Genomic DNA, 16548 nt, shown 5'->3' on the forward strand with positions numbered 1-16548 from the left:
CATCATTCAGCAGGTGGCGCTCTAGCCCCAAATTTTGTGTCTTCTGATGAATGGGTGTAGGCCTGGGACATTGACAATTGATTTGAGACAAATCAGTGTTCGTATGTCCGAACTGAACAAAATTTTGTATAAATAAATCTGTAGGGGGCGGTATAAGCCGAAATTCAATTTGTTCCATTGAATGGGTGTAGGCCTGTGAGATGTACCACTGAGTCAAATTTGAGCCAAATCGGTGTTCGTATGTCTGAACTGATGCAATTTTCGTGAAGGTAAATTTGTAGGGGGCGCTACTGAGCGAAGTGGCAATTTGTTTTGATAAATGGGTGTAGGCCTGGGAGATTGACAACTGATTCAAATTTGAGCCAAATTGGTGTTCACATGTCTAACATGAAGTAATTTTCGTAAAGGTAACATTGTAGGGGGTGCTATGGCGCCGAATTTAAATTTTTTCTAATAAATGGGTGTAAATGGGTCAAAATTGAGCTCAAAGCGCAGGAGAAAGAAAAATAAGACAAAAAAAAATAAAAATAAAAATAATAATAATCTGAGCAAGAACAATATAGCTGTTTCTATGGCAACCACGTATTTGCCCTTTTTTGAAAGTTCTCGAGGTCCCCCACATGTCTGTGGGGTCAGATGTCACGTGTCGTGCACTTACACCCACATGACTGACCGTGACTGGGCATGTCCCATTGACTCCCATTCATTCTGAGCAGGTGTAAATATGCGATTTGTGCACATGTCATATACATCGTCGGAAAGGTCTCAGTGCCGTGAATGTGAATATGTGTGAGAGTGGCGACAGTGGCGAAAGGCGACCGCGTCACTGGCAATTTCGTCCCCATGCGCCCACTGCAGACTCAATAGGCCCTGCGCTGGCTTTACTCGGCTCGGGCCTAATAAGACAAAAAAAAAAAAAAAAATAATAATAATCTGAGCAAGAACAATATAGCCGTTTCTATGGCAACCACGTATTTGCCCTTTTTTGAAAGTTCTCGAGGTCCCCCACGTGTCTGTGGGGTCAGATGTCACGTGTCGTGCACTTACACACACATGACTGACCCCGAGTGGGCGTGTCCCATTGACTCCCATTCGTTCTGAGCAGGTGTAAATATGCGATTTGTGCACATGTCATGTACATCGTCGGAAAGGTCTCAGTGCCGTGAATGTGAATATGTGTGAGAGTGGCGACAGTGGCAAAAGGCAACCGCGTCACTGGCGATTTCGTCCCCATGCGCCCACTGCAGACTCAATAGGCCCTGCGCCGGCTTTACTCGGCTCGGGCCTAATAATAATAAAAATAAAAATAATAATAATCTGAGCAAGAACAATATAGCCGTTTCTATGGCAACCACGTATTTGGCCTTATGTCAAAGTTCTCGAGGTCCCCCACATGTCTGTGGGGTCAGATGTCACGTGTCGTGCACTTACACCCACGTGACTGACCCCGAGTGGGCGTGTCCCATTGACTCCCATTCATTCTGAGCAGGTGTAAATATGCGATTTGTGCACGTCATATACATCGTCGCAAAGGTCTCAGTGCCGTGAATGTGAATATGTGTGAGAGTGGCGACAGTGGCGAAAGGCGACCGCGTCACTGGCGATTTCGTCCCCATGCGCCCACTGCAGACTCAATAGGCCCTGCGCCGGCTTTACTCGGCTCGGGCCTAATAAGACAAAAAAAAATAATAATAATAATAATCTGAGCAAGAACAATATAGCCGTTTCTATGCCAACCACGTATTTGCCCTTTTTTGAAAGTTCTCGAGGTCCCCCACATGTCTGTGGGGTCAGATGTCACGTGTCGTGCACTTACACACACATGACTGACCCCGAGTGGGCGTGTTCCATTGACTCCCATTCGTTCTGAGCAGGTGTAAATATGCGATTTGTGCACATGTCATGTACATCGTCGGAAAGGTCTCAGTGCCGTGAATGTGAATATGTGTGAGAGTGGCGACAGTGGCAAAAGGCAACCGCGTCACTGGCGATTTCGTCCCCATGCGCCCACTGCAGACTCAATAGGCCCTGCGCCGGCTTTACTCGGCTCGGACCTAATAATAATAAAAATAAAAATAATAATAATCTGAGCAAGAACAATATAGCCGTTTCTATGGCAACCACGTATTTGGCCTGATGTCAAAGCTCTCGAGGTCCCCCACATGTCTGTGGGGTCAGATGTCACGTGTCGTGCACTTACACCCACGTGACTGACCCCGAGTGGGCGTGTCCCATTGACTCCCATTCATTCTGAGCAGGTGTAAATATGCGATTTGTGCACATGCCATATACATCGTCGGAAAGGTCTCAGTGCCGTGAATGTGAATATGTGTGAGAGTGGCGACAGTGGCGAAAGGCGACCGCGTCACTGGCGATTTCGTCCCCATGCGCCCACTGCAGACTCAATAGGCCCTGCGCCGGCTTTACTCGGTTCGGGCCTAATAAAGGGATTGTCTCAAAAAAGAAGGATGTATTCGGCACACAGGGTAAAAACAAACACAGCAGTCAGTGTCCTGAATACCAAATGCCTCTCTGTAACCAGGCTTTTTCAAGGAATCATCCAAGTTGTACGCGTATGTGTTTGCGTAAATGGTACATAAGTCCATGTCTCAGCTGGCACCACTGCGTCCTTGAAGAAGCCTTGTCACTGTAAGATGGCTTTTCACAGCTTGTATGAACTTCATACAGAGTAAAAAGTATGTACAGAGTTCATCTACTGCATAGTATGGATGAATGTAAGAATATAGGTAAAAGAAAGTACTAGTATGGATCCACATGCTTCACCAGATTTAAAAATGACTATTCAATGGTATAGAATGGCTACAAATCTGATGCTGTATAAAATGACCACAAATATACATTTTTTCAGTCTCTGATACAATGTGGATATATGTGAAGTATGTACAGCAGGAAACAGAAGTTTCAGGGAAAAAACAGCTTCTATAAACCAAAGTGGTCATTTTTAGTGTGACCTCCTTTTTGCTCTTAACATGTCCTTACACTTTTCTTCAGACAGTGTGATATTTATTGGATTAATGATTATTATACCAGGTTTCATTCAACATATGTCAGATGTTTGTATTTTTGTGCTGCTTTTTTCATGGGGTCATGACTCTTTACCAGCTTTGTTATTAGATTTTTTTTTTTTTTTTTTAAATCTGGCTCAACTGGTGGAATAAATTTAGCTGCGAAACTTCCACATGAAGAAAACTATTCTTAATTTTTGAAAGCCTTGTGTAATATTCATTTGTTTTGTCCTCAGCCAGGGAAGAAGCTGCCAAGGTTCCCCGCCTCGTCTGACTGCCTCTCAGATGTGGAGCCTGACACCAGGGAGCTGGTCAGGGCTCAGAATAAGAAGAAAAAGAAGTCTGGAGGATTTCAGTCCATGGGTGAGAGGGCACTGGTCACGGACTATAAAACGTTTTGTACCATTTGTTGAGACATATCAAATTAAACAGGAAATCAAAATTAGGTGTTACAAGTTAAAATAACACTTTGAAAATTTCAGGTCTCAGTTTCCCAGTGTACAAAGGGGTAATGAAAAAAGGTTACAAAGTCCCGACTCCAATTCAGAGAAAGGTAAGCCACCTCAGAATTATGCCAATCAGGCACTCTGTGTCGGACTTCACTCCTCAGTTTCCTTTTCCTGTGTCTCAGACTGTCCCAGTCATTCTCGATGGTAAGGATGTGGTGGCCATGGCCAGGACGGGCAGCGGTAAAACGGCTGCCTTCCTCATTCCCATGTTTGAGAAGCTCAAGGCCCCTCAAGCCAAGACAGGGGCCAGGGCCCTCATTCTGTCTCCCACCAGAGAGTTGGCCCTGCAGACTATGAAGTTCACAAAAGAGGTTAGACCCGCACACCGAGCAGGAGTTCACAAACACCTGTCACATTTAAAGAACTTTACTAAGTTAATGTTTGAAATTATCTACATTTTTATTTGTATGAACAGGTAATGAAGCCACACCCATCATATCAGGGATTTGTTCCAGTAATATTTTTACTTTCAATATTATGTATTTAATTTCTAATACGTTATGATATAATTGTACATGTATATTTCTCTATTCTCATAATATTGTGATATTTGTTATTGAAATATTCGGATTTTATTGTTGTTGTTTTTCTTTTTAATATTATAACTTTATATTTGGACTTTCTTTGCTGAAAATATTCTAACTTCATTTTCATAATACAGAAAATGAAAATCTGAGATTAAATTCTTGCAATTTTTTGACCTTTTTCACCCAAAATAGATATAGTTTTTCTTATACAGACTTTTACCCCCCAATGCTACGACTTCCCCTAATTCTCCTATTATTCTGACCTAATTCTGGAAACTCTTTTCAATCGTTAGTGTGCCCAGATACTACCTGGTATTTGTTGCCTCTCTGTAGTGTTCATTCCCTGACCCTCTCCCTCTGTGTTTTGGTTTATAAAGTTGGGAAAATTCACTGGACTGAAGACAGCGTTGATCCTTGGTGGAGACAGGTATATAGCCTCTCTGCTGTTCTCTGCAGTAATACACAGTAGCTTTTCTCTTGATATAATATAAGGATGATGAAAATATCTCTTTTCCAGTATGGATGATCAGTTCGCTGCCCTGCATGAAAATCCAGATATGTAAGCACTCGCGGAGGCAATGTTTTGTTAAGAGCTGTATCTTTACAGAATGTTCATTAAGTGCTTATCTCATTCCTCTTCCGTCAGAATCATCGGTACTCCTGGTCGTCTCATGCACGTCGTCAAAGACATGAACCTGAAGCTGAACAATGTGGAGTATGTGGTGTTTGATGAAGCGGACAGGTGAGAGATGAATGTGAATGTCTTATATTTGCACTTCAGAGTATGGATTCACCTGTACATATATGTGACTGTGTCCATGTTCTCTCGTCCCTAAGGTTGTTTGAAATGGGTTTTGCTGAGCAGCTTCAGGAGATCATTCGGAGACTTCCAGACACTAGACAGACTCTGCTCTTCTCTGCCACATTACCTAAACTACTAGTGGAGTTTGCCAGAGCTGGTATGATCAGTAGGACTATTTTCCTTTCGATTTGAAACAAACCTCCATCCTGTTAAATGTCTCGGCTGCTTCAGATAAATCCTGCACAATGTAACATGCTCTGGAATATGTTCACATTACATTTTGAGAATCTATACAGATTTTAAATCATAATCAAAAGATTAAAATGAATTAATCCTCCAGTATCCTGCCCTGAGAGGTGTTGCCTGCGCAGTGCTAGAGTTATGTCAAATTGTTTTTCATACACTTTGTTTTTAACGTTTTAACATTTTTTTGCATTTCATCAACTTGAGCAGTAAACAAAAACATTGATTACTCAATAACTCCCATATTTTTAACCTTTTAAACGCCATGTTTGTAATGTAAACAAACCATATTTTTTGATGAATATACTACATAAAAATTAGATTATTTATTATTCTTTTAAATTTTTGCAGGCGGGCACATCTCAATGATTAACAGCAACATTGGTTAATTTGCATGATTATTTTTTGTGCTAGGTCAAATGTTAAATGCTAACATGTGTCAATGTGCATTTTTTTACTCACTTGGGAGAGGGTTTCTGGTGTTGTAATTTTCTGTTGTTTACAATGTGGTAATTTTAGTGGCTGGGTCAGAATTTTTAAAAAATTATGCAAAAATGAACAACTTTTGAATTCTGACCTAATACAAATTGTGAAAAATAATATTACCTTTTATAGCATGAAGTGCAAAGTGCACATAATCTGCTCAACCAGATACGGAAAGGTTAAGATAAAAATTATTTTAAGACACAACAAGACTAAATGACAACGGAAAACTCTAACAAGACGGAAGAAATAAAATTACAATTTTAGATACAAACAGGAATGCGGCACCTCTTTAAAATAAACAAAATGAGTCAATTATTCAGGAAGATTAAAGTGAAGTAAAAGTTAGTTATTTGTTGCTTCAACCTCTTGTTTATGGTCAAAATCAGACAGTATTTACCAAGCAGTAGGACATACCAGAAAATCTAACTTTCATATGCAATTACTATAAAGATAAAATGTTTGTTCAAGATCAAAGCATACAATAAAAAGAGATGAAGAAGAAAAATAACACATTTGGAAACATTCTTATCAAAGAATAAGAACCATATAAACCCTAAATGCAAAAGGAAGCTATATCATAATGACAGTTAAAGTTTTGTCCTCAGGGTTAGTCTGGAGTGTTTTTGTTGTAAATATTTTTATTCAGAAGTTAGTTACAAAAACATCTGTTATTACAATTTGTCCACATTTCGAGAAATACACACAGAGTGAGCAAACCAAAAGTACAACAAAGGAAAGCAAACATAACAAACACACAATTTAACAACCCTCATCCCCCACCCCACCCATCCCAGGACTTATGACATATCACACCGAGGGAGGCCACAATTTGTAACTATATTCAGGTTAAGTTATCAATATATTGTTGAAGGGGATGCCAAATCTGAATAAACTGGTGTAGTTTATTTAACAATGAGAACCGGATTCTCTCCAGGTGAGAGAGTTTAACCATTTCTTCCAGCCATAATTTAACTGAAGGAACTTCAGATTTTTTTTCCAGAAGAACAAAACAAGCTTTTTTGCTATAAGTGCATAAGATAGCAGTTAGAGGTGGTGTTTGTTAAGTTGTGAAAATTGATTAGAGGCTCCAAGTACAATCAAAAGCGGATCAGGTTTAAACTCAATATGAAGCATATCTGTTAGAGTTTTAAATATGTTAATCCAGTGTGGAATTAATTTAGGACACAAAACATAACTATGAAGAGTGGGTTCTTCAGTAAGGCGTTTGTCACATAATGGGGAGACAGTTGGAAAGAGTTTGTGTAACTTTGTCTTTGAGTAATGTAGTCTGTGGATGATCTTAAATTGGATAAAATGGTGGATAAGCTGGTGCCTTGAATTAGCAGAACATTTGTGAATATTCTCTAAAGCATTATCCCAAAGTTCATCATCTAACTCCATATTCATATCCTGTTCCCAGCATGTTTTTATACCTTGCACAGAGGGTGATATTCTGGATAATAGTGACTTGTAGAGTTGAGATAGTAAGTGCCCTTCCTTGCTTCCCAACTTAAAAAATTCATTGAGCTTAGAAGGTTTTATTCTCTCTAAGGTACGAACGTGGTCTCTAACATAATTCCTAATTTGCAAATATCTGAAATGGTTGTTTGTATGGAGGCCATATTTAGCCTGAAGTTGGTTGAAGGAAGCGAAGCTCTCATCTATTAATAGATCTCCAACAGTCCGAATTCCAAGTTCTATCCAATGTGTAAAAACCAAATCTAAAGTGGAGGGGACAAAGGAGGGATTCCTTGCTATTGGTAGGAATGTAGAAATTGGTTCAATGTCAAACTGAGATTTAATCTGGTTATAGATACATATGATGTTATGGGTAATGCAATTATTATTATATGCTGATTTGTCCAGTTTTATCAGTGATAAAATAAGAGCGCTAATCTCATGAGGGGTACAGTCATTCCTTTCCATCTTGATCCAGGTAGAATGAGTAAATGTATTATCAACCCACATTACAATAGTGCAAAGTGCACATACATAATAATCAAGGGAGAAATTTGGGAGAGCCATTCCCGCCTCTGATTTCGACTCACGGAAGTGATCTTTATTAATTCTGTGGGCTTTATAGTCCCATAAAAATGGGATAATTATTGAGTTGAGGTTCTTAAAGATTTTTTTTGGTAGAAAGATGGGAATATATTGAAATAGATAAAGGATTTGGGGGAGACATACTATTTTTACGTCTGGAGTGTTTCTGAGCAATATGAAGTTTAAAAGGATCATTTTAGTACACTAGACCCAGTCTAATACCATAAACGTTTTATATTTTTAGGACTCACGGAACCAGTGCTGATTCGTCTGGATGTGGATTCAAAACTCAGTGACCAGATCAAGGTAATAAACAATGCAAATACAATGCAATGCGTAAATAAATCCAGCCTGTTCCTTGCTAAATATTAGGCGAGTGTAATGTGTTGACCTTGTGCAAATTCAGGAAGATGCATCTAAAATGTGCTCTGTAGGAATTCAGTAAAATTTTACCTCAGACTTGGGCTGTCTGACTGCTAGAGGCCTCTTCAGAGCCAACTGGAGCTTCACACGTGGACAAAATTGTTGGTACCCCTCTGTTAATGACAGAAAAACCCACAATGATCACAGAAATAACTTGAATCTGACAAAAGTAATAATAAATAAAAATTTTATGAAAATTAACCAATGAAAATCAGACATTGCTTTTGAATTGTAGTTCAACAGAATTATTTTACAAAACAAACTCACGAAACAGGCCTGGACAAAAATGATGGTACCCTTAATTTAATATTTTGTTGCACAACCTTTTGGTTGGCAATCACTGCAATCAAATGATTTCTGTAACTTTCAATGAGACTTCTGCACCTCTCAGTGGGTATTTTGGCCCACTCCTCATGAGCAAACTGCTCCAGTTGTCTCAGGTTTGAAGGGTGCCTTCTCCAGATGGCATGTTTCAGCTCGTATCACAGATGTTCAATAGGCTTTAGATCGGGGCTCATAGAAGGCCACTTCAGAACAGTCCAGTGTTTTGCTCTTAGCCGTTCTTGGGCGTTTTTAGCTGTGTGTTTCGGGTCATTATCCTGTTGCAAGACCCATGACCTGCGACTGAGACCAAGCTTTCTGACACTGGGCAGCACATTTCTCTCTAGAATACCTTGATAGTCTTGAGATTTCATTGTACCCTGCACAGATTCAAGACACCCCGTGCCAGATGCAGCAAAGCAGCCCCAGAACATAACCGAGCCTCCTCCATGTTTCACAGAAGGGACAGTGTTCTTTTCCATGTATGCTTCATTTTTGCCTCTGTGAACATAGAGCTGATGTGCCTTGCCAAAAAGTTCCAGTTTTGTCTCGTCTGTCCATAGGACATTCTCCCAGAAGCTTTGTGGCTTGTCAACATGCAGTTTGGCAAATTCCAGTCTGGCTTTTTTATGATTTGTTTTCAACAGTGGTGTCCTCCTTGGTCGTCTCCCATGAAGTCCACTTTGGCTCAAACATCGACAGGTGGTGTGATCTGATACTGATGTACCTTGACCTGGGAGTTCACATTGAATTTCTTTGAAGGTTGTTCTGGGCTCTTTTGTTACCATTCGTGTTATCCGTCTCTTCAATTTGTCATCAATTTTCCTCCTGCGGCCACGTCCAGGGAGGTTGGCTACAGTCCTGTGAATCTTAAATTTCTGAATAATACAGACCTGATCAAAATCTTAAGACCAGTTGAAAAATAGCTAGAATTTACCTTTTGCACATTTGGATCTTAATGAGGTTTTAAGTAGAGCTACAATATACAAAAGCAAGAAGGGGGAGTGAGACAAAAAGCACTTTGAAAAAGTAATTTATTGAAAACAACAAGTAAACTGAAATCGGCTGTTTATCAGCTGATCAAAAGTTTAAGACCGCAGGCTATAAAAGCCAAAATCTGCTCAAAATTCTCATTTTCTGTCGGGCATTCACACGGTCATGCCCTCCTGATGGCTAAAGCTAATACGCTTTCTCTTCTTCAACATGGTCGGATCGTCGAGCTGCATAAGCAAGGCCTCTCGCAGCGTGCCATTGCTGCTGAGGTTGGATGCAGTAAGACAGTCATTCTAAATTTTTTGACAGATCCTGAGCATTATGGAACAAAAACGTCAAGTGGTAGACCCAAAAAAATTACACCTGCGCTGAGCCGGAGGATCCGATTGACTGTCTGTCAAGACACAGGGCGGTCCTCGACCCAAATTAAGGCCCTTACTGGTGCCGACTGCAGCGCAATAACCATCAGACGGCATCTGCGGGAAAAGGGTTTCAAAAACAAAAAGACCTCGTCTCCTACAACGCCACAAAACTGCCCGTTTAGACTTTGCCAGGGAGCATCAAACATGGGACACTGAAAGGTGGAAAAAAGTTTCTCTGATGAGAAAAAATTTAACCTTGACGGTCCAGATGGCTTCCAATGTTACTGGCATGACAAGGAGATCCCACCTGAGATGTTTTCTACCCGGCACAGTGGAGGGGGGTCCATCATGATCTGGGGTGCTTTTTCATTCAGTGGAACACTGGAGCTTCAGGTGGTGCAGGGTCGTCAAATGGCGGCTGGTTACATGCAGATGTTGCAGCGGGCATCCCTCATGACTGAGGGCCCTCGTCTGGGTGGTAACAGCTGGGTTTTTCAACAGGACAACGCTGCAGTTCACAATGCTCGCTTGACGAAGGACTTCTTCAGGGAGAATAACATCACTCTTTTGGACCATCCCGCATGTTCCCCTGATTTAAATCCCATAGAGAACATTTGGGGATGGATGGCAAGGGAAGTTTATAAAAATGGCCATCAGTTCCAGACAGTTGATGCCCTTCGTGAAGCCATCTTCACCACTTGGAGCAATGTTCCCACCAGCCTCCTGGAAACACTCGCATCAAGCATGCCCAAACGAATTTTTGAAGTGATTAACAAGAACGGTGGAGCTACTCATTACTGAGTCCTACTGAGAAAATTTTTTGTTCTGGTTTGGAGAGTTTTTTGTAATTTTTTGAGCGATGGTCTTAAACTTTTGATCAGCTGATAAACAGTCTATTTCAGTTTACTTGTTTTTAATAAATTACTTTTTCAAAGTGCTTTTTGTCTCACTCCCCCTTCTTGATTTGTATATTGTATAGCTCTACTTAAAACCTCATTAAGATCCAAATGTGCAAAAGGTAAATTCTAGCTATTTTTCAACTGGTCTTAAGATTTTGATCAGGTCTGTATGTACAGCTGTAGTCACAGGAACATCAAGCTGCTTGGAGATGGTCTTATGGCCTTTACCTTTAACATGCTTGTCTATAATTTTTTTTTCTAATCTCCTGAGACAACTCTCTCCTTCGCTTCTTCTGGTCCATGTTAAATGTGGTACACACCATGTCACCAAACAGCACAGTGACTACTTGTCACCCTTTAAATAGGCCAACTGACTGATTACAAGTTTGAAGACACCTGTGTTGTTAATTAGAGGACACACCTTGGTTGAACATGTCCTTATGGTTAAATTATTTTCAGTCTTTTCTAGGGGTACCGGCTAGACCTGTTTCGTGAGTTTGTTTTTTGAAATAATTCTGTTGAACTACAATTCAAAAGCAATGTCTGATTTTCATTGGTTAATTTTCATAAAATTTTTTATTTATTATTACTTTTGTCAGATTCAAGTTATTTCTGTCACCATTGTGGGTTTTTCTGTCATTAACAGAGGGGTACCAACAATTTTGTCCACGTGTTGTATCTGTTGGGCAAAACACAGGGAGGAGGTCTGTGTATTTATGTCAACAAAGGTTGGTTCATGAATAGTTTTCCCATCCAAAGCCACTGCTCTGAGGCTGTTGAATTCTTCGCCATCGGATGCAGACGCCACTATATTCCATGAGAACTCAGTGGCTGTTTACACACCTCGGAGCGCTAATGCTAACTCCTCGCTAGTGGACCTAAGCGACTATATTAGCTCTGTACAAAATAAACGCCCGGAGGCACTCTACATCATCATGGGTGATTTTAGCCATCTAAGTCTGATGGATGTTTTACCCAGTTTTTATCTGTATGTCACCATCCCAACCTGTGGTAAAAACACACTATTTAGACAAAGTTTACACAAGCATCAAGGACTCATACAGAGCCATCCCCGTCCCCATATTGGCCTCTCGGACCACTTCTCTGTCCTCATGGCCCCTACATACCAGCCTATCTTAAAAAATCAAAAAGCTGGTTCAGAAATCTGTCACTGTGCGGCCAGATGATGCTGCAGACATATTACAGGATTGTTTTGAATGCTCAGACTGACAGATTTTCAGGGAGGCAGCCACTCATGAGGGAGAAGTAGACCTGGAGGAGTATGCTGCATCAGTCACTGACTACATCAGGAAGTGCACTGAGGATGTCACCATCAGGAAGACTGTTACTGTCCAGGCTAACCAGAAGCCTTGGATGAATGCTGAGGTTTGGGCTCTACTAAGGACACATGACACAGCTTTCAGGTCCTGTGATGAGCAGCTACTCAGGGAAGCAAGCCTTCGGCCCCTAGCCCCCCACCCCCCCACCCCCGATTGCCACCAAAATTTAATCATTTCTTCCTTGTGCCAGTATCAACATTTCTTGAAAATTTCATGAAAATCCCTCCATAACTTTTTGAGTTCTCTTGCTAACAAACAAACACGGGAGGCAGATCTGTCTTGGTGGAAGTCTGCGCTCTCTGAGTGCTTTTCTTGTTTTATATCAAGTAAAGACATGAGGATCCTGTTAAGTAGTGGGCGCTAATTGGCTAATTTGCTAGCATCAAACTTACTTATTTTCTCATTTAATACTTGTAACTTCACTTATCAGTTCCATCCTCTGCCACTGTACTACATCATCACATGTGAAGTGATTGAATATTTCCATCAAAAACTGTGCTGTCCATCTGAGAATCTCCATTTTCGTGTTTCCCTCTGTTTACACGCAAACGTGAAAATGGAGATTTGCTGAAATCTCCACTTTGTCCGGAGTTTTTAGAAACCTTTGTATTTGGTGCATGTGCACGTTGTCATGTAAACAATAGGCACAAAGGCAGAGAGAAGTCTCTGTTTTCAAAAATACCCATCTACTTATAAATGATAGCATTTGTCATTAGTATGGACAACCTTAAGCCTCCACAGCCTCTCCTGTCTCTCCTCAGCTGTCATTCTTCCATCTGCGAATGGATGACAAGCCAGCACTGCTGCTTCACCTCCTGAGGAACGTGGCAAAGCCACAGGAGCAGACAGTGGTGTTTGCTGCCACCAAACACCATGTGGAGTACCTCAAAGAGGTAACACCCCTACATTTTATTCAGTCTCACCTTGGTATCGAGCTCTTTTTCAAACATGTGCTTTGTTTTTGGTGAACATCTATTTTTGTGTGCAGCTGTTGTCTTCTGAAGGTGTAGAGTGTGCATACATCTACAGCGCCCTTGACCAGACTGCCAGGAAGATCAACATAGGCAAATTTGTGCACAGGAAAGCGATGGTATTGCTTGTGACTGATGTTGCTGCTCGTGGTATAGACATCCCTCTGCTGGACAATGTCATCAACTACAACTTCCCCTCCAAGGCCAAGCTCTTCCTGCACAGAGTTGGTGAGTGGATTATTCTCAGAATGGGTTGTTTTATCAGAATTGAAATTTAGCATTTTAGCAAGATAATCCTTACCACTGGTGAATTCAAAATTACAAGTGTGTTGTGTTTAAGTGTTTTTGTTGTTGTAGCAACATGAAAAAAGGCTGACACAATTTATTGTGACCTGCTACTACTTGGGTAAAACTGTTTTGGATGTGTTAATTCATCTGCTACAGCATTTTTTTTACACATTGTACATACAATAAATATGCAAAATCATCAGCTGACAGCAGCAGAATGATAATAGAAGTATTGTTTATCATTCACGATAAATCCCTCATTGTTCTCTATCAGTGACGTGCGGTGATCTACAAATATATGAACCCAAAAGAGTGTCTTTTTCACCATTTGATTGACAACAGTTAACAGGTTATGTTTCATATCTCATATCAGCATTCTTTACACATGCATACATGACGCATATTTCATTTAAGGTCAGAATTAAATTTTCAATCAAATTATGTTGGATATGTAATCTTCCATTTTGAGATGAACCCATAAAGGCCCAAACATCCACTGGCAACCAAAATCATTTACTGATACAAAAAGTTCAGTACCTGTTGATCCACTAGTCCTATCAATACATGTAAATAATTGGTGTAAAATGCAGTCATCTTTTTATGGTCATCAGATATGACCCATTTGGACATTCAGAGGCTCCGTAGTGAATGTGGAAACACTATCACCTTCCACAACATTAGCGTCTTTTACACAGTACTTCTGTTGGGGGAATATTCCGCCTTTATTCCTGAATGACATCTGTGTAAACAAAATGGTAGGATTATTTGGTTCTACCTTTATCGCGGCTCAGTAACTCCTCTGGAGGTAGTAACAGAGCCATGATAAAGGTGGGATCATGATTCCGGAACGCTATGTAAAAGGCACACCTCTCGTTCCGCAACCAAGGTGTGACATTTAGATGATGGCAACCCCTGGCACGGGAGAGACAGCAGGTGTATGGAGGCACTGGCATGATTCTGGCCATGTGCCATTTTCACACAGGGCACGAAGCCAGTGGCACCGGACATGAAGCCAGGCTGGCACAAAGCCAGCGTCACTGGGCCACAGAATCCATGCCAGTGCCTCCAAATGCGCCCGCTGTCTCTCCCCTGACTGGGGGATTTAAAAATGAGCATTGCGTCACCGCCCTTTTGATTCTGGAAGGCAGGCTTCACTGTGTAAAAGTCCAGCCTGCCTCACCTCTGTTGCACCTTTGGCTTGGCTGTGTAAATCAGTCAATGGTGGAAAAAAGGTGGGATCACCATCTCACCTTTTTTGTTTGGAATCTCTGTGTAAAAGTGGCTGTTGATTCACCAGTAAATGGACCACCATCACCAATAATTTGTCAAACCCATGGAGTTTGACAAATGACAGTGGATGGAGACACTTGTTTTATGTTCAGTTAATGATATATTTTACTGAAAAGTCACTTTTTCTTCAGTTTTCTTTGTTTTTGATATATTTTAAAACTCAACTTTAATTTGAGCTTTTATGAATATCTACACGATTAATTAACTAAATATAGGAAAATACCTAATTTTCACTGAAAGATGCAAAATACAGAGGTTAAGATCAGAATAAATGTTGATAAACCACTTAAAGTGAAACTGTACGATGTGGCATTTTTACGCTTTTCTTTTGTAATCTTAAAATGCTCCTAATAAGCATGTGGTAAACTAAAATGTAAAAGAAATTCACCAGGTTTTGAAACTCAAAAATATTTAATTCTCATATTTCAAATGAAAGTCTGACCAATCATTTCATGTGATCCGAATAAAATAATTGGCTGAGCCTCCTGTCAGTCATCCGTTACCGCCGTCCCGCATCAGATACAGGTGCCTATGAATCTGATGTTTCACTCACACCTCTCCTACTGTCAAGGGATGTGAATGAATAGAACTCAAATGCATGGTGCTGATGGGAAAAAAAAGGATTTCTTAACAGAAACAACAACCAGGGGGAAGAAACAGCGAAACCCAATTGCAGCAGTCAGAGTCTGGTGAATGAAGGATGGTGATAAAGTCCAGGAATCAGGCGTACTTGACTTTGCAGACACATCCACACATAACTCAACTTTTACAACTAAGCAGACTCCGTGTACACATACTTGGTGTTACACAATGTAGAATGAGGTAGGATAATAAATGTATCAACTATGAAACCTCAAAAATGTCCACAGACAGTGCGTGGAGTCTGCGTGCTCACAGTACGGCACAGTTCACCCAACTGTGGAACGTTTATTGTAGGTGATGAGTGCAGTGAACACAATGATCTACAGACCAGACCCTTGAATACAGGGTCTCCTAATGATAAAGGAGCAGCAGGTGGATGATGGTTTATCTGATTGCTGAGGGTGGGGCCCTCGGCCACGCTGGAGCAGACCGCACCTCTGCCTCTACCTCCGCTCCCACTGTTATAGGTGTGTTATAGGTAAGAAGGGGAGCGTCAGAGCTCAGGCAGGGGTAAGTGGGCAGGGCTTTGAAGGGAGGTGGGTTGTTCATATACACATATTTACATGCTGTGCAACATGCCACATCAGTAGGTATAGCTTTAAGAAAGGCTAAAAATAGAGAAAAAAGACATTTGGGAACTGACATAAAAGTATCACTGGGTCTTTATGGGTCAAGGTGGGGAGAGAAGAAGAAAAAACCCAAATCGCTGCACTTCACTTGCGCAGTAGCAAGAAGAGCCTGTGGACGCACAAGTGCCCTCTGCCATGATGCAGGAGCACTGGCTGCCTCACCGTGTGTTTTATATATGCAGTTTTGTGATTAATCTGCAAGACTGAACAAGTTACACACATGCGTTTTATACATTATCCAGACAATGGAATGGCAGGGCATATAATCAGTGTTTGAAACTATTTTATTGGTGATATACAGAGAGACAGCAACACACTCTTAATTGGATGGCATGCCAGCACAGTTTGTGAAGGATTACGTGATGAGACGGAGCTTTCTGCTGCACTGTGTCTCTCTTCGATGTATTTGAACAGGAAATGCAGTAATTCTATAAAAATAATCAAAATCATTGGAATCACATGGAAAATAAGTTTATAGAACAGATCAGAAGACAAATATGAACATTCATTTTATTTTATCATTATTTATTTATTTTCATAATGACAGGTGGGGCACAATCTACCCTGGCTCCCCTGACCGCATATTACTGCTCTTCACCATGCTGAAAAGTTCAAAGGTTATTTTCATCAAAAAAAATCTTCCTAGTTCTCCGGTGGAAAATACGACGTGAGGGGGTGCTCATGAGCAATTTTCAAGTTTGTAACTAGTATTTACCAAAATTCCCATAGCACATGAAGACAGATGCCACTGTAG

General features: G+C 40.8%; 1 protein-coding gene across 1 annotated transcript in view; it reads left to right on the top strand.

Annotated features, from left to right (window-relative positions):
• The window catches only part of ddx54 (DEAD (Asp-Glu-Ala-Asp) box polypeptide 54), a 104805-nt gene that overhangs the window by 25598 nt on the left and 62659 nt on the right, over window positions 1-16548 (top strand). Inside the window, exons 2-11 of the mRNA XM_030149865.1 lie at window positions 3263-3389; window positions 3509-3579; window positions 3658-3846; window positions 4440-4489; window positions 4580-4621; window positions 4709-4804; window positions 4900-5021; window positions 7881-7942; window positions 12736-12867; window positions 12963-13173. Of these exons, the coding sequence (XP_030005725.1) occupies window positions 3263-3389; window positions 3509-3579; window positions 3658-3846; window positions 4440-4489; window positions 4580-4621; window positions 4709-4804; window positions 4900-5021; window positions 7881-7942; window positions 12736-12867; window positions 12963-13173 (1102 nt within the window). The remainder of the gene's footprint in view (window positions 1-3262; window positions 3390-3508; window positions 3580-3657; window positions 3847-4439; window positions 4490-4579; window positions 4622-4708; window positions 4805-4899; window positions 5022-7880; window positions 7943-12735; window positions 12868-12962; window positions 13174-16548) is intronic.

The sequence above is a fragment of the Sphaeramia orbicularis genome, chromosome 12 (assembly GCF_902148855.1).
Source record: "Sphaeramia orbicularis chromosome 12, fSphaOr1.1, whole genome shotgun sequence".
Lineage (NCBI taxonomy): Eukaryota > Metazoa > Chordata > Actinopteri > Kurtiformes > Apogonidae > Sphaeramia > Sphaeramia orbicularis.